General features: G+C 40.1%; 1 protein-coding gene across 1 annotated transcript; it reads left to right on the top strand.

Moving 5' to 3' along the window:
- Nucleotides 1-12,489: 12,489 nt before the first annotated feature.
- cdkn2aipnl (CDKN2A interacting protein N-terminal like) lies at nucleotides 12,490-15,838 on the top strand. The gene is made up of 3 exons (XM_026181977.2): nucleotides 12,490-12,761; nucleotides 15,259-15,364; nucleotides 15,449-15,838. Exons 1-3 carry the CDS (start codon nucleotides 12,550-12,552, stop codon nucleotides 15,455-15,457), a joined length of 327 nt encoding a protein of 108 aa, XP_026037762.1. The 5' UTR covers nucleotides 12,490-12,549; the 3' UTR covers nucleotides 15,458-15,838.
- Nucleotides 15,839-18,137: the final 2,299 nt, after the last annotated feature.

The raw sequence follows: 18,137 nt of genomic DNA, 5'->3' as shown, positions 1-18,137 counted from the left end.
TTTAACTCTGCACCTCTGCAGTGACAGTGCATCATCTCCACTGCTGTAACTCATCTTGGCTCCGAATCTAAAATGTCTGGTCAATACACACAGACGCAGAGCCAGGAGGCATGCTGAAATTAAGGTCATTCGGATGAACAAATGGGACAATTTGACTTTTATGAAACATGCAGACCTACAACCGGCAGTACACACTCACACAAACACACACAAAAACATGCACAGTGCTCATCCTAGCTATATCAGGTGTCACTCAGACAGCGGGGAGAGAGAAAGGGGCAGAGGAATAGAGGGTGTGATGCTGTTTTGCACAAAGTGAAATGAGGCAGTGAAGGACACAGAGGAGGGATCTCTCTGGCACACATTCAAATGCAACAGCAGCATCCCAGGTTTTTTTTTTCCTTCCTCCCCTCTCTCACTCTCCTGCACATAATACAGGCAGGTAGCGTCTCCCGAGGAAACAGCTTGTGACCCCCCTCCACGGTCGCTTTAATGTGCACTAATGCAATTTCCTGGCCGATGAGATGCACACGTTGTTTATTTAGGAAGCAGATCTAGGTCAAATGGTAGTTGTAGTTTTTTTATTTAATCTGCCGGCTGCACTTTTTGGATGGGGTTTTTAGTTTTTAAGAGGTAGCTATTAGGAATCATCAGGCTAACACAATTTTGATTACATCAAATTACAAAATGTATTCCTTTTTTTAAACTATTACAAATGATGTTGAAACTTTTGCCCATCAAGCAACACCATCGTAGCGGCATCTGATCGGGCTCAAATGCAGTCCGTAGCACACAACAATGACCTCAAACATACAGCCAGAGTCAATTAAGATTTATCTTCAGCTACAAAAAGAACAAGGCGTCCTACACCAGATGGTATGGCCCCCACAGACCGAGATGGAATCAGTGTGGGATTACAAAAGTGACAGAAGCACTTGAGACAGCTTAAATTCACACAATTGTGCAAAGTTCCTCAAGCATTTGAAAGAACCTGCCTGCTGGCTGGGTGGGGAACGCTTTTAAATGTAAAGAATTCGAATACAGCTTATGCGTTTTATTGTTTTCTTCTGTCTGTAGAATGATCAATCATACATGGCATCCTTATAAGATCCATAACATTTGCACAGTGCTTTATATCGTATCTACATACCTGAGACATAAAAAGTGTTTTTTTGTAAGGGGATAACTCAGACGTCCTATTTGTCTTGTTTTTTCTGCACTGGAGTTTCGGTGCGATGAATTAAACTGTGAATTAATTAAACATTTCCAGGAGAGAGAGACAGGTGATGTAGAAGTCAAGCATAAGAGCAATATTAAACCTATCCTTGGACTGCTTATGTGAAGCTTTATTAAGTTATTGATAATTTAAGTGCTTATTTTGCTTAAGTAAGAGCAGCAATAGCAGAATAAAAAGCTGAAAAAGGAAATGTTATCGCTGTCAAATGCAAGCAGGTGGATAAAAAAGGTGGATAAAAAGGTAGATTACATTTGGAAATGTAGTTGACTCCAAGTATCTCATACTATATTATATAACATTTAAGTACAGCGAAGGTACCACAAAACCTCAACTACGCACATTATATACATTCACTAGCCACTATATTACATCTTGCTAATACTGCATTCGACTCACTTTTGCCTTCAGAGCTGCTAAAATTCTATGTGGCACAGATTCAACAACAAGTTGGAAGAATTTCTCAGTTATTTTGGACCACACTGACATGACAGCATCACACAGCTGCTGCAGATTTGTCAGCTATACATCCATGATATGAATCTCCCATTCTACCAAATCTCAAAAGTGCTATATTGGATTCAGATCATGTGACTCTGGAGGCCATTTGAGTACAAATCAGTGCTCACTGTCATATTGAAGAAACCAGTTTGAGATTATTTGAACTTTGTTGGTACCTTATCATGCTGAAGCAACAATCAGAAGATGTGTACACTGTCGCCAGGTCAACAACAATATTCGGGTAAGCTGTGGGGTTTCAATGATGCCAAAATGTACCAAGAAAATATTTCCCACACCCTTACACCAGAAGATTTTTCTTTCATTTTGTTTACAATAAATTCTGACTCTGCTATCTGAATGTTGCAGCAGAAATCGAGACTCATCAGACCAAGAAGTCCTGTATTGGTGAACCTGTGAAAACTGTAGCTTCAGTTTCCTGTTCTTGACTGACAGGAGTGGTGCCAGGTGTGGTCTGCTGTATGGAGCACATCTGCTTCAAGGTTTTATGTGTTGCACTTCTAGATATGCTCTTCTGCATATGTTGGTTGTAACAAGCAGTCATTTCAGTTACTGTTGCTTTCCTATTCAGCCTGAAGCAGTCTGGCCATCCCATTTTAAGTAAGCCCTAAAAATGACTGTGCAGGTATTGAATTACTTAGACCTGCGTGCCATCAGCAACCATGGGACTTTTTACCAAGTCACTTAAATCACCTTTCTTTGCATTTTGATGCTCATTTTGAACTTCTGCAGACTGAGTTGCTGCCATGTGATTGGCTCACTAGATATTTGCATTAACAAGCAATAGACTAGGTGTGTCTAATGAAGTGGCCATTAAGTGTATATATGAAAAAACAGAAGAAGATGTCATGGTCCTGGTCATTTTTACCCAGCGTTCTTAGTTTTCTTGTGTTTTTGTATTTTGTTAGTTCATTATTTATTCTGCGGTTCCTAGGTTGTTCAGTTTAGTTTATTGGATTCACCCTTGTGTCTCTGCCCTCTGTGTCTCTCTATGTGTCTGTGTTTATATTGTGGTGTGAGTTCTTGTGCCGTGGTTCCCTTCATGTTTTTTTCTATTTTTTCCATGTTTCCCCAGCGTGTTCCCTCGCTCCCTCGTCTGCCTCTCCTCCACTCCCACATCATGTTTCCTGTTTTATCGTGAAGGTCCCACGTTTTCGTGTTCATTCTGTTCAGTCCAGTCTCCCCTGTCACGTTATGGTTATTAGTGTCAGCTGTGTTCCTAGTGTGTTCTCACTTCCTTGTTATTCCTCTGTGAATTTAGGTCAGCGTCTCCCTCAGTTCTCTGTTGCGTCCTCCCTCATGGCTGCGTGTCTCTCCCTGTGTTTCCCCAGGAGTTCATATTCGTAGATTTTCCCAGTTTAGTTTTGTATTGCTCCCTGTGTTCCCAGCAACAAAACTGTATTTTGAGTTCACATTTTGCTTTAGTGAGTTTGCATTTGAGTCCAATTCCTGCCTGAACGCAGCCCGTTCATGACAGAAGATTTCTTAAAAATTTGCTTTACCAACTAGAGAAATTGTTCAGAGTTATCAACAATTAACAAAAGGAAAGGTATAAAAATAAATGCATGCAAAAATAAACAACCAGTAACAAAAACGCAAGAATAAAAAGCAATCAAACAAACAATCATTTGTGTAGAAGATCAGTAATGGGACGTAATGCTAATTGAATTGCTAAACGCTAAAGCTAGGCTAATATTTTTAATAATGTTATATAGTTTTGCTGATAGCTAGCTATTGCTTAACAATATTTTACAGCTGATCAGCTGATTGTGACATTTACTGACTAAAATGTAAATCACATACGACACAAATGCAGTGAAGTTTTAATTTTGTGCGTACGCTACTAACCTGAGTGGCCCTTAAGGTGCACAAACACCAGGATTTGAACAGATGTGCCCATTTATTCGGTTTATAAAGTATGTATTCTTCCTGCTGTACTCTGCCAGTTTGAGTCACATGTTAATTTTACAATTTATTTTTTTCTTTTTTAAATTCACTGTCTTACAACCTTTTCAGAAGCATTCTTTTAGTTGTAGATTGCAGTATTAGCCATCAAAATCATTTCAGACTTTGACAATAGACTTTTTGGTGGCAGTCCCTCTGAAAGCACAGTTGTAATTATTAACTTTAATAATGTTGGCAGTCATTTTAAGTAAGTCTTTTCCAGGGTTTGGTATCAAGCTCCTAGTGAGGCTTGTAAACCTGTTCTTACATTTATGTACCGTGTTTTAAAATTATTGGTTAGTAAATTTGCTTTAACATGATTTCCATCTCTTGGATTCATTAGATCTTTATGGGCAAATACTTTCTCCTCAAAACTAAATTAAAAACACAGGGCACTTACAGGAGGCCCAGTTCTTTATTTCATTCTGCTTAAGTATGCTTCAGGGATACATTTGAAGGCTTACTTTTTACCACATTATAGCAAAATGTTTATCTAAACTCCCCTAAAATTACCACAGTCTCACCATCTATTGACTAGTGTTACTGCACTCAGCTTCCCCAGTTTTTTGGTCTTCTAGCACATGAGTTTCCCACCTTTATTTTCATGTGCCAGAACAGCTTTTATTCTCATGGGTCCAATTTGTACTGATTTGTGCCCCAAATTAACATTTTCCACTGTTAAAATCCACCGTTTGGAACTCAGAGGGGTTGTTAAAATCAATCAGGTAGGTTTAGAAAAAGATTTTGGTTAAAAGTAGTTGCCTTCTTTCAAAGCACCCCACTTTGGACCACATCATAGACAGCATAAAAGAAGGATAAAAATTCTTGGCCCCAAAAAGTAAAGCCAGTGTGACAATCATTTAAACTGGCAATTACTTTTCAATTAACACCAGGGAGTGAAGTCTATGGGACAATGATCCTTTAACGTCACTTCTGTACCATGATGAGTTTAGGTGCTCAGTCCCACATTTTGTATCGTATTGAATGAAACAGTTACGTTTTGTGAATTTTTGGTCGTTCTCTGTTTCAGAAAGGAGGTTTAACCAGTTCACTTGTTTCAAAACAACAAGAGCGCAAAAGCAACCGTCTGAAGTCTTCGGAATGGATTTGCGCCTCACATTCTTCTGTTCTGGTTTTGCTGGAATTCTGTATTTTACTTAGGACTTTTCATCAGCCACAGAAAAGGCTTGGCTTTTGTTGAAGAATCACCCTGCGTGTGTTGCATTTGAGTCCTCCACGTTAAACAAAATACAGCTAGTTGTATAGTAGGTTTACAGAACGTGGACCTGCTGCTAATACAGGCAGAAACAGATTAATATTCTTACATATAGTACTGCTTATCCTCTTACACTTTTACTTTTAAATAACCTTTATATGCAGGAAATAATTGCATATTGTAGTAAAGCTGACAAATGTAGAAAAAGCTGAAATAGTGTCGTAGCAGTTCTGATCTTATGTTCACCATGACTGTTAAATATTGGGATTTATTAACTTGATGCAGTAACATCTTTGTTTTGCAGGCTGGGGATTTTGACATGGCAAAAGCCGATTGATTCGGCCTTCTCTTTGACGAGGGAGAACCACCTCTTAACCAGATCACCTCTTTACCCCGAGGAGCTGCTCAGAGCTTTCAGTGTACCAGAGGAGGAGATGATCCACAACTTCTTTCATTTCAGCTGAGTTTACCTGTGTTAAAGCACAGGACCAGACACCCTGACTACTTCGGAGTGAACCGGACTTTACGCTGACTTATCTGACTAAAGCTAGCTAACAGGCTACAAACAAGAGGAAATTTGAGCCTCAGGAAATCCCAGAGACATGTTCCTGGATTATCAGTTTAAGATGAGGAGCACTCTAATTATGATGGTTACCGTTCTGTGAAATAGTCACTATTATTTTGTGAACACCTTATTCTTATTTTATTTTAAATGAAGAATTTAAACTACCCTGTGGTAGTATTGCTCAGTGTGTCTTTCTCTCTTAAACCCCTCTTACAAACTCAGGCTCTGGTCCTACCCAACATTTCAATATTCTGCAAACCTCAGGTGCATTATGTTTGCATCTGCCAATAAATATTTGTATGTTGTGTATCTCTTTGTGCTTCGTCTGTGTCATTTTTCACTTTTGAAGATAGCTTAGACTTGTTTGAGTCTAAGCTATCTTAGACTCAAACAAGTCTATCTTATCGCCTCTGTCAGTGCGCCCCAGGGTGGCTGTGGCTACAATGTAGCTTGCCATCACCTGTGTGTGAATGTGTGTGTGAATGGGTGGATGACTGGTTGTGTGAAGCACTTTGGGGTCCTTAGGGACTAGTAAAGCGCTATACAAATACAGGCCATTTACCATTCATCTACTTTCATTTTCATTTATAAATGCTTTATAAGGCATAAATAGATAAGGTTACACAAAATATAACAACTACTAACAGGTTGATGATTGTTAGACATGATAAATTATATAATGAACATGTTATACATCAGGTTATCAATAATAAACTGTATTTAGAAACTACATGCTTTATAAATGGTGAATTAAGCACTTACCAATGAATAGTGCTTAATGGTGTGTCATTATAATAAGTTGTTACCCAGATTCTCCAGAAACATAGAAATATGTTTTCTGTGTTACACTTTGAATAAAATATGGATTTCTGAGATTCTGTTTTTATTTCTACTTTACAGAGCGTCACAGCTTTTTGGGAATTTGGGTTAGAGGTTTATGTGGTATGACATGAAGCATTTATACAGTGATCGGTGCAACAGTGACAGTTATTTTGGGAGCTGTCCTGTTGTCCATTATCTGTACAGACTCAATGCCACGGAAAAAAACAAATGTACTGTCACTTTTCAAAACTTACGCTTATTTAATTAAAAACAGTGACAGCTGCAGAGTCGTTTCCAAAAGCACAAAGTCGGCAAAAACAAAGAATCTCAGATTCTCATCTTTTGTGTTTTTTTACGGGTAAAAGTCTTTAACAAAATATGTCTGTGCAGCTTGCTGGTAAAGTCGCTGATTATCATCCACCTACCACAGTTACAACAAACAATAACAGCACACACACACACACAGCATCAGCCAACATTACGCTATTTTTCCATGACATAGGTTGCATTTGATTTTCATAACCACATATTACGGAAAATAAGATCAATATGTGAATACTGAAGATGACAATGCTCCTCAGAAAGCAGCTGTGGGTTTGTGTTACCGCAGAGTGCTTGTGTACACATATTACAGACATGCACACTATCACGGCCCCGGTATCCATGTCAACTGCAATTAGGCCAATAGATTTGTATGCACCCTGAATTTTCTTTCTTTAATTTTAAAACACTAGGTCAGGATTCAGGACCTGAAATAGCTAGCAGGCTCTACTGTTCCAGCATCACTACATGTCAAGAGCACTACTTTTTAATTAGTCGGGGTCCCAGGGTGACAGACTGCATCTCTCGGGTCCCGAGCCTAAAATGTTCAAAGCACCCGTCGTGTGTGGGAAACTAAAGTCAATGCAATGTCAAGTGGAGCCTAATTCTGACATTCCTCCTCAAAAAATAAAACCCTTTTTCAGTGAGTTTAAATGTCATAATCTTCATTTAAGTCAAATTTTAACATTATAGAAGTTGTTCTCTCATCTACTTGGAGTTGTAAAAATGTGGCTCATTTATATATTTATTATTTTTTATATTCATTTATTTTCACATCAATTTTATTTATGCAGTGCCAAATCACAACAGCAGTTGCCTCAAGGTAAGGTAGACCCTACAATAATACATCCAGAAAAAAACCCAACAATCATATGACTCCCTATGAGCAAGCACTTTGGCGACAGTGGGAAGGAAAAACTCCCTTTTAACAGGAAGAAACCTCCTATATATATAGGCAGATGGTCGCCTACACACACACACACACACACACACACACACACACACACACACACACACACATATATATATATAACCTAGAAGTCCCGAGGTCAAAATGGGAGATGCCCCCAAGGGTGGTGGAGAATGACCGAGCTAAGATCCTGTGGGACTTCCAGATACAGACGGACAAAATGGTGGTGGCTAACCAACCGGACATAGTGGTGGTAGACAAACAGAAGAAGACGGCCGTAGTGATCGATGTAGCGGTTCCGAATGACAGCAATATCAGGAAGAAGGAACACGAGAAGCTGGAGAAATACCAAGGGCTCAGAGAAGAGCTCGAGAGGATGTGGAGGGTGAAGGTAACGGTGGTCCCCGTGGTAATCGGAGCACTAGGTGCGGTGACTCCCAAGCTAGGCGAGTGGCTCCAGCAGATCCCGGGAATAACATCGGAGATCTCTGTCCAGAAGAGCGCAGTCCTGGGAACAGCTAAGATACTGCGCAGGACCCTCAAGCTCCCAGGCCTCTGGTAGAGGACCCGAGCTTGAAGGATAAACCGCCCGCAGGGGCGTGCTGGGTGTTTTTTTTTTATATATATATATATATATATATATATATATATATATATATACTGAGACAAGTGTTAACAAGCAGCAAGCAGAGCAGATGTACCTGATGAAGTTGGACAAGAAGATGATTCAGGAAACATCAACATTTGAGTTAAAATAACAGCAGACAGTAAACAGTGGCCTCCATGGCTTTCCAGATGGGCAAAAGGTAATTTCAGTGTTTATCGAAGGGATTCATGTCATTTGAGCAGAAACACATGATGTTTGTTGGTATTTGCTGTCACAGATGCTGCTTTTGTTTTCGAGCACCTTCCTTGGCGAATCGTGAGTTAAGGCATGAAATTCAATAGATCAGTATTGGCCTCCTTATGATAACTCACTCGACTGCGTGCAGTTTCTGAAGGTTTAACTTTTGCTATGTTAATAAAGATTGAACAAACTTCCCCATGAGGTGTAAATCCACTGACACTTTACGGAGAGGGTTAATTCTTCCTCACTGGCGCACCCCCAGGTCTCTGGCTGAAAGGCTTACCTGTTGTCTGTCTTTCCCCAATTACAGCGTTCTCCTGAGTAAGCATACATTAGGTGACTCATCAAAAACGGCTGTCTGCCAGTGCTGGCTGGAACAGTGTATTATTTCAGCATCAGTGTATATTTCAAGCCGAGAGGGGAAGAGTGAAGCCATAAACTTAATGGGTTAGTCCACTCAATAAAGTGGTGACTTGTATGACTTGGAAGGGACCCAGAAATATAACATGCCCTGGAGTGCCGCCGATGGTTTTTCTGTGGGAATTGGAGAGGAGGTGAAAGTGGATCTGCATGTACTTGTGAGTTTTCTTGTCTATAGGACTCGTCTGAGGTACATCTGAAGAGGCTACACTCAGTATTTAATATAGGTGTTCAGATGCGTACATTATACATGTGCATTTATGAGGAAACATCAATCCTCAGTGCGCAGAGATTGTGTGTTTTTGTGTTGCAAACTTAGCAGGCAGATGGAAGATTAAGACAGCACCGTGTTCCTTTGGAGTTTGCTCATGCCTCCGTGTTCTTTTGTGATGGTGCGTGAAACACTCAGTTCGGAGCAGCAGGAGAATGCAGCCTGTCAAGATGAAGCTTTGCAACCACTTGAAGTAAACTGACACTGCGTGGAAATAGAATTGCAATGTTCAAGGCTCCACTGGAAACGAGGTGAAGATAAAACATCTGGGCGTTTAAAAGGCAAATAAGGGGACTGTCAGAAATCATTTTCAACTTAGTTATTCAGCAAATAAAGCCAATAAACACAGCCAGTGCAACAGCTTGACTCATTCATCACAGAGTTGTGTTTCTTTATTGTTATTTTTGGTTGCTCAGATATATCTTTTATATGTGGCACTAACCTTGAGAGACACACCAAAAAAAATCAGGCTAAAAAATAAATCCTGGCACGCTGCTTGATGATTTGACCTCCATTAAATTGGGGTTAACTGAGCAGTCACGCACAAGTGAAACGACTGCAAAGAGCAGCCTGGCCTTTGCTAAGTGCCTATAGTGTTCACTGCACTTCACAAGGTCCTTACCTTCACATAAAGATGACTCCATATTTCTTCTTCTTCTTCCCCACATCTTTTTTCAGCTTCTCATCAGTGTTTCCGTCACATTAAATAAAATCCTGTCTGGTTCTGCACAGACGTTATTTCATGTTTGCACGTCTGAGTTTTGTTCCAACCTGCTTGGCCTGTTAGTCCCTCTAGATTGTGTCTCTCCGGCGTTCCTACGAGACAAATCTCATATGCTTTAGATGTTTACATAACCGGATACGCTTGGTGTGCGTGTCTTCTATAAATATTTGCCTGCCTATTGCATTCAGCCTTATAAAATTACATAACAACAATAATGGAAAACAAATGTATCATTTTTCACTTTTCACTGTTTATCTTCTCAATCAATTCCAACTTGCAACTCTTCTTTGTGGTCATTTTTGCAGCCCTTAAGCCACATTTCAAGTCTATTGATTATTTATTACCATGCAGAGCATAAAGCTACTCGGACTAGACCCTTTAATCTCACTGTTATTAGATGGATTTCGCTGTGCTCTGAAACGCAGCGACTGAGCAGTGTGCTTGTCTGTCTGTCCCTCTGAATTCATGTTGGCTTGCCTTTCCCTGGAATCCCTCTGCATATCAATGACTTCATGTCAAAACAAGCCCCAAATCCTCTGCTGTGTGCGAGTGAGAGCGTCATAAGGATGGAAGACTCTTGTAGGCTTATGCAGCGCACATATCTGTGCAGACAGAGGGAAATGGAGCCTGCCTGTGTGTGTCCCTGTGTGTGTGTTTGAGTATATCTGTGAGCTTGAATGACTGTCCATAAGCTCCTTTCCATAGACTGGAGGTCCAGTGTTTCTCTCTGATCATTCCTGGCAGGCTGGTCAAGTGCATAGAGATTTCACTCAAGTAAGAAGGAAAAAAAAACATGAAAGCGAGTGAGCGAGCATGTGGTGCAAACATTTCACTGACACACTACCTGCTCCGTGAATTTCAAACATGGAAAGACGGCACAGAAGGAGGGGGGGAGAAGCCCCGGGAAGCCTAAAGCTGTGTTGGCCCAACTACAGTCTACAGTCAGCTAATGTGGCTTCTTGGCAGCCGTTAAAGGCGGTGAGTGGCTCTCCTTAAATTTTGAGACTGCTGCACGTAAAAAGCAAAAACACGGATTCAATTAACATTACGGATGGCTTCGTTTCATTCATGCGAATCAGTGTCAGGGTCCAGGAATTACCACTTAACACGGAACACAGACTTATCCTTGAAGTGATCTCATCTGCTTTGATTAGTCAGACGATTAGAAGAAATGCGATCAAAAGCATTCCTGCCATGTAAGTGAATTCTTTTAATCACACTACACTCAGACCTCAGTAAATGTTCTGATTTTTTCAAAATAATACTTTAATAAATGCTAACTTATTATGTGCTTTAACAAAAAAAAATTAAAATATTTTTCCAACAAATTTAACAAAAAAATCTCATTTATATCTGCAGTCCCTGGGTGGAGTCTTTCAATAAATGAAATATTCAATATTTTTTTAAAAATAAAATAAAATTAAAAACAAGTAATAGTCAGAAGACAGTCATTTTCTGAGCTAAGATGGGGTGTTATGTTGTAGATTGAAGTACCAAAGATAAGTTTGAACATTTCTTAAAGCAATATTAAAACCAATAGAATCGTAATGACGCTGTTTCAGTTTTTAAAAAGTAAGAAAATAACGTTGAAAAAAACTTTTTTAAATTTATAATATAATATAATGTTTTTTAAATGTGTGTACATGGCAAGGCTACATTTACTAAGCCATGTTAAATTCTCTTTTTGCGCTTGTTGGTTTTAGTTGTTACAGTATAGTTTATTATATATTTACTTAATTACAAAAAAATCTGGAATAGATAAATAAATGCAGAAATTGAGACATGAGATATAAATGTAAGAGAAAGCTCTCTAGATTATCTGAGAGGGATAATAATTACTGTCCATTACTGCCTGACTGTGGAGGGCCAAGAGTCCCAGAATGCAATAAATAAATACAAAATTAAACAATTAATTAAATGCATTGATAACAAATTTAAATTTGAAATAAATAATGACAAAAATTCAATTAAATTCACAATTTAAAAAAAAAATTCTGGTTCGTTTGCTGTTACTTGCATAGCCAGTGAAGATAGATCGATACCAGATAATTGTTTGATGCGTCATCACAGAATTATTAGTGATGTGTGCAGTCAGGTATCCCAGAAAGCATTTTGAACAAAACTAGTTGCCTTTTATAGCTGAGCAACTTGACGGAGTGGTTATAAAACTGTATAAATATTTTTTTTAAAAACCCACAGGTAATTACATCTCCTTTTTTTTTCATTGTAAATACTAAGCACCTGATGTCATCAGTTATGCTGCTGGCGCACTGTAAGCTCTGTCTTCTGCCCTACTTGCCAAGTGGGAAGTAACAAGTGTGCAAGTACAAACTCTGTGTACTTGTCACTGAGAAACACCCACTGAAAGAAACAACTCCACACCAAAACAGTGGGTTTAACTATATCGGCTTTAACCCCACTCCCCGAATGGGTGAGGCTGACACAATAAATTCATGAACCATAAAATAATCAATTAGATAGTAAAATAATATTATTGATTTTTAAATAAAATGAATTTATATGTTAATTTATTAATTATTTGATACATTATTTCTTAATTATGGCACTTCATAGTATCTCTGAAGCACACTGCATATGAAATATTGAGAGTTGCTGTTCACGTTTGGATGTAAACCACCGCTCTGCTCCACCACTGCGTGGCGCTGTGGAAAACAAGCAGGGCTGTAAGACGACTTCAAAGACCCGCTTGAAAGGACAGGAAGTCGCTTTTGTTGTCTTGGCCGAGGGAGAGCAAGATGTCTTCCCTGGACGTTCAGGATTTTATCCAGCAAAACCGAGCTGTGGCCGAGCAGGTGGAGAACTACAGAGGCTACTGGGAGAGCGACAAGCACTGGGAGCCCAGGCGGGAGTTCATCCTGCGGAACTTGAATGACTTTGAAGACTCGCAGCTGGACCACCTGCTCTCCCTCTCAATGGTGTGGGCCAACAACGTCTTCCTCGGCTGCCGGTGGGTAAACACAGCGTGCTTTCATGCCTCTAATTAAAGCCTGCTGACGGACACTTTTTCTAAGACAGCCGCTCCACAGCTCCCTCAGCCCGGGATGACTAACCACTGTTTTTAAGTTTAGTCTTCCTTATTAAACAAACTAAAGGGTTGCTAAAGGGTAACAACCAGTGTTCTCTTTTCTCTGAAATTGTTATTAGTTTAATTTTAGATTTAGTATTTACTTACTTACTTATTATTATTATTGTTGTTGTTGTTGTTGTTCCTGCTGCTTACTTACCCCAAACTATTTATATTCAGAGTTTATTGTTTATAGTGAGGTTTATTTTCCGCTGGTGGGCTCGGTGCTGCCCCCTGCAGCACTGGAGTCGTCTGCATAAGCTGCAATGCTACTCTGCTACATTTGCTGCTATGGAAGCCCGTTTCCGCCACTAAAAAAAAAAAAAAAAGGATCCATAACTCAAAATTTTGAGTTATTTTCTTGAAATTTCAAGTTATTATCTCGAAATTTCAAGTTATTATCTCGAAATTTCAAGTTATTATCTCGAAATTTCGAGTTATTATCTCGAAATTTCGACATATTAACTCAAAATTTTGAGAAAAGCAACTCGAAATTTCGAGTTAGCGCTGCCAATCAGTAATCTACGTGAATGACGTCATTTCCATGTTACCCGGAAGCTGAAGCCCTCAGCTACAAATGCTACAGCTAAGCTACCGGTATTACATCCAGTCGTGAATGCACAGATTGCTGAGTGTTTTCAGCCTGGCTTCACAAATGATGTGTTATTAGCTGAATCACATGGTGTTACTATCAGCAAACATACTTTAATTTGTTGGGATCCGTTTTTGAGTGCGCGGTCCTGCGCCATATGCTTCCGGGTAACAAGAAAGCGACCTCATTCACGTATATTTTTGATTGACAGAGCTAACTCGAAATTTTGAGAAAAGTAACTCGAAATTTCGAGTTATTTTCTCGAAATTTCGAGTTATGGATACTAGGTTTTTTTTTTTTTTTTAGTGGCGGAAACGGGCTTCCATATGCTGCAGACGATGCTGAGTTTGTAAAGATTTGTGAAGATATCCTGCTGGATAAATTATGTGGTTATACATTTTTTAAATGGCCCTAAAAATTGTGGTTCAGGGAAAAAATATAATGTATGTATAATGGAAATATCAAATGCAATATTGCATTGATATCAGTATATCAGATGTTTGTGCCGGCTACTGGACAACATCCAGTCTTTCTTCACTGGAAAAACAGTCTTTGGTTATCAAGTGGGTCTCTTTATAAAGTTACAGGCCTTGTTTTCAATTTAACCTATTTTTGTTACTGTTTGTGGTGGCATCTTATGTTTTTATATATGGTGTATATGGTAAAAATTCTGCCACATAAGAAATTGAAACCCTACGATTTAGCGATCCTCTAACCCCAAGCACTTGGCCAAAGTTGAGGGGAAAATCTGCCCTTAAAAATCTCCTCTGACTGGTTGCAGTGTTGTGAAAAACTATTTAAAATGATAAGTGGTTTCTTGATTCAAAAGGTCTGGTAGTAGTCAGGTCTGGGTAACCCACTCTCCAAACTCATGTTTAGCGTGTGCGGGCAGATATAGCTAACCTTGCAACAGCAAGTATGGATGTGCAATCCCAGAGAAGCTACACTACCTGTGCAATGTGAATGGGCTTCATGGTTCTGCCTCACTCTACTAGCAATTACATGGATGTTAGCAAAAAGCAGAACTAGGGTGGGCTGTCTTTTTGTTGCCTCTCCAGTGCACATGTCACTTTCTTTTGCAACAAAGCAGGTTTCTTCTTCCCGGCTGACTAGATTGATTTACTGACATTTGTGATATACTGTGATTATGAAATGCATGCCTGACTTGATATGAATGATTTGGATGGACTCTTAGACAGAAACTGTTTTTTGTTTTTCCAGTTATTTAAAACAAAATCTGTATTTTTTGTTACACACCAAACAACTTAACAGATCGACTTGTCATTGTAGTAATCTGTAATTGCAGCCACTGGGGTCTGCGACTGGTATTAGCTTTTGGACAGCAATAAACCCACAAAATTGGATTTTCATTTCAGTGAGTTTGAGGGCGCTCGAGGAGCAGCGCTGGCTGTTGAAGTGCATATTGGATGTCTTCTGTGATTACACCTTCTAAAAGACATTAATCCTCGGAATTGGTATAGGGTGCAATCATGCAAAAATGCCAGATAAAAGGGTATCACTATTTTTTCATCCATAAGTTTGCACTCAAAGGTGAATCAGAAGCAGGACTAAATTTCATTTATATGAAGGGAAATGTGTAGGAGGTGAAGAAACCATTCACATCTGTTAACTTTATCGAAGAATAAACAATTCTTCTCTTACCAGTATTATAGTTTTCTGTTGTTCAGTGATGTTATTTTCCCAGTGCACTATATCCTTACAGAAGAATATAAAGCACACGGATGAATTCTGGTTTAATGAAGTGTTATGTCTCATAATCGATGGCAGGTATAGCACAGAGCTGCTGGAAAAAGTGAAGGAAATGGCTGAAGGCATCGTAGTGGAGGACGCACCGGTCTTCAAGACGAGAGATGAGATTGTTAAGAAGCAACAGGTATGTCTGTGAACACACACACGCAGCATATACATACAGCTATAATGACAGTCTTTGTTCATGGATCTCTCTGCTCCGTCACAGGGTCGATGACCGGACCAGTCATGCTGGATCAACACAGACTGGATTCAGCTTTTATCACGTCAGACTTTTTTTTTTTTTTTTAAATAGTTTTACAATCCTGGTGTTTTTAACCCTTACCTTACCTAACCCTAACCCTTTGTGAGGAGTTCAGACATCAAAAGACATTTTTATTTTGAGCCAAAAAACTGGCCTTTTCAGACTTTCAGCCTTTTTTATTTGTGCACAAACAGCAGCGGTGTCTGCGGGAGTTTGTGAGCCCCACTGCTCGACTATTTCAATCACAGTTTTACTTTTTTTATTTTTTAAAAAATGTGTTTTTTAAATGTAGCTTCAAACTAAAGATGACACTGGTGTTCTTGTCTGAAGCACAATAAAGAACTTGTTTTATCATTTTTGTGTGGTCATTGCTGTCTAGGTCTGTGCCTCCTCCTGGTCACATTGTTTTTGACTACATTATGGAGCCACTCCATAGTTAATCATATACGGCAATAAAATACAAATACTGCTACTTATAACTATGTCGGTTCAACGAGCTCCGACATGTAGAAAAGTGAACTTTAGTTAAAAGTAAAGCTACAGAGGTTAACATGAAAGCTGTTAACTTACTCTGGCACGGTGTGTTGGCAGCTGTCTTATTTTACATGGCAGCAATACCTGCAGCAAGCAGGGGTGACTCTAAAGGGTGCACTAGACCATATTTACTTGAAGGCTTTAGCAACATTATTTTGCAGATTTCTCTGAATACATTAAAACAATTTAATCAATATGTTTCAAAATATGAAAATTAAAGCTTTTTTGCAGACCAGTGAAAATATAGGTCAGTAAAACTCTTGAGCAGCTGACCTGGGGCTGTGAGGCTGAACACTCGATTATTATTAACATTAATTATTAACATGTGCACCGTCAGAACGTCTGTTTTCTTCAGCAGGAAGCTTTGCAAAAGCACAGGGCAAGCCTCAGTTCTGAGAATGCTGATATAATTGCTTCTCTTCATTACAACCACCACATTCTCCTTTAAAGGCTTACAGACACGCATACCAAGTGATTCACAAGCAAAGTTAAACACGCAGACATGCACTCACCAAACTGACTTCATCCCACAGATTCAATACTGTGAGAACTGTTTTTTAGTTCTAATATATGAGAGCTTCCCAAAAGACTATTTCATCTTAAGCCACGGTTTAGTGACTTAACATTAACATTTTGGGACATTACTGTACTTGTGATTCATTTTTGCATTTAATAAAATCTGATTTAATATGCCACACAAATACAATGAATGGATTTAGGTTTTGGCAATATTTACTATTGCTCATTAATAACTGTACATCTGGGGTCTGCCTCCCCCCACCGCAGGGAAAAGGGAAACACCACCTGGGTCTGGGTGCAGTTCCCCCCTCCAGGGGCGGGGGCACCTAGACCCGGTTTGTAGAGTACGCTTAGGGAGTGTGATCGTGTGTACAACGTCTCTTTATGTCTGTCTCCACGTTGGTTGAGTGTGGAGTGAGTGTATATGAGAGCATGAGGGTGGGAATGGATGTTTGTGTCTGTGTGTGCCTGTATGTCTGTGTCTATATGTCAGGTTGGGTGTCAGGCGCCACCTCTCTGGGGACATCTCAGGCCCTCCAAGGTTTGGAGGCCTATCTCCCCCTACCACCACTTCCCCTGCCAGTGGCGGACTCCCTCAGGTGTCGGTGCGTTGGTGGTTCTTTGTGTCCGGGGATGGGCGGCCAGGTACACACCGGCTCACTCCTTGGCGGCCGCTTATCGGGGCCTGGAGCCTGGGGCTCGCTCGGGCCACTTCGGAGGTGGGGTGCCCCCGGCCTCTCGGCCTGGGGCTCGGTCACTCAGGCGCAGCTGGCTGCTGGCGGAGCTCACGGGCGCGTCACTGCAACTCCCCCTGGCTTCTGCTCCGTGGCTGCTGAGTGAGCCCTCATCTGGGACTCTCCTCAGCTCTTTCTGGGACAGTGGCGCAGCTGCCCCTCTGTTGTTCTTCCTTGGTCTCTTGTGTTCTGGGGGCCTCTGGATGTCTGGAGTTTTGATCTCCTCCATACCTGCTTCATGCCCTGGAGGACGGGGCTGTGGCCCCCCCACACCCTCTAGCAGATCATTACATGAAGGAACCTTTTAAAAAAACAAAAAACAAGCGCGTCCATGCTCACAGGTGTACACACGGGTGATCACACCCACAAACTACACCCTTTTTGGCTCCTACCTCAAAGCACACTGTGTTCTGTTGATCTTATGTGCTGCACAATAATGTTTAACATTTAGTATTTACTGTCATATTCCCATATATCATTGTGATGTTGTTTATTCTATTACTCTTGTTCTCTTCTGCTTGCTTTCTTTTTTCTTTCTCAGCAGGTGACCCAGGTGATTGATATATGCATTTTTTTTTCTCTGCCCGTTCTGTTGGTTTTTGTCTTTTGCCCTTCTCCCCCGTCTCTCTTCTCAGCTGTTTCTCTTTCCCTCTTTCTTTCTCCCCTTCTTTCCCCCAGTCAAGTCTGTCCCGTATTCAGTAAGTGAAAATAAAATAAACAATAAAAGGTGAATCAAATGGACCATTACGGCAAGGCTGGGATGGTCAGTTTGGTAAAGTAAATCCGTTGGGCATCTTTCTTTGCCTTTAGACAACAATTCTGATGGCAAAAGAGCCAAACGGGACAGGCCAAAAATAAAAAAATAA

The sequence above is a fragment of the Astatotilapia calliptera genome, chromosome 10, assembly GCF_964374335.1.
Source record: "Astatotilapia calliptera chromosome 10, fAstCal68.1, whole genome shotgun sequence".
NCBI classification, from domain to species: Eukaryota; Metazoa; Chordata; class Actinopteri; order Cichliformes; family Cichlidae; genus Astatotilapia; species Astatotilapia calliptera.
This window is presented reverse-complemented; position numbering and strand designations above follow the sequence as displayed.

Coding starts and splice junctions, on each gene's coding strand:
- cdkn2aipnl (XM_026181977.2), top strand. CDS start 12,550: ATGTCTTCCCTGGACGTTCAGGATTTTATCCAGCAAAACCGAGCTGTG. Junction 12,762..15,258: donor AACGTCTTCCTCGGCTGCCG/GTGGGTAAACAC, acceptor AATCGATGGCAG/GTATAGCACAGAGCTGCTGG.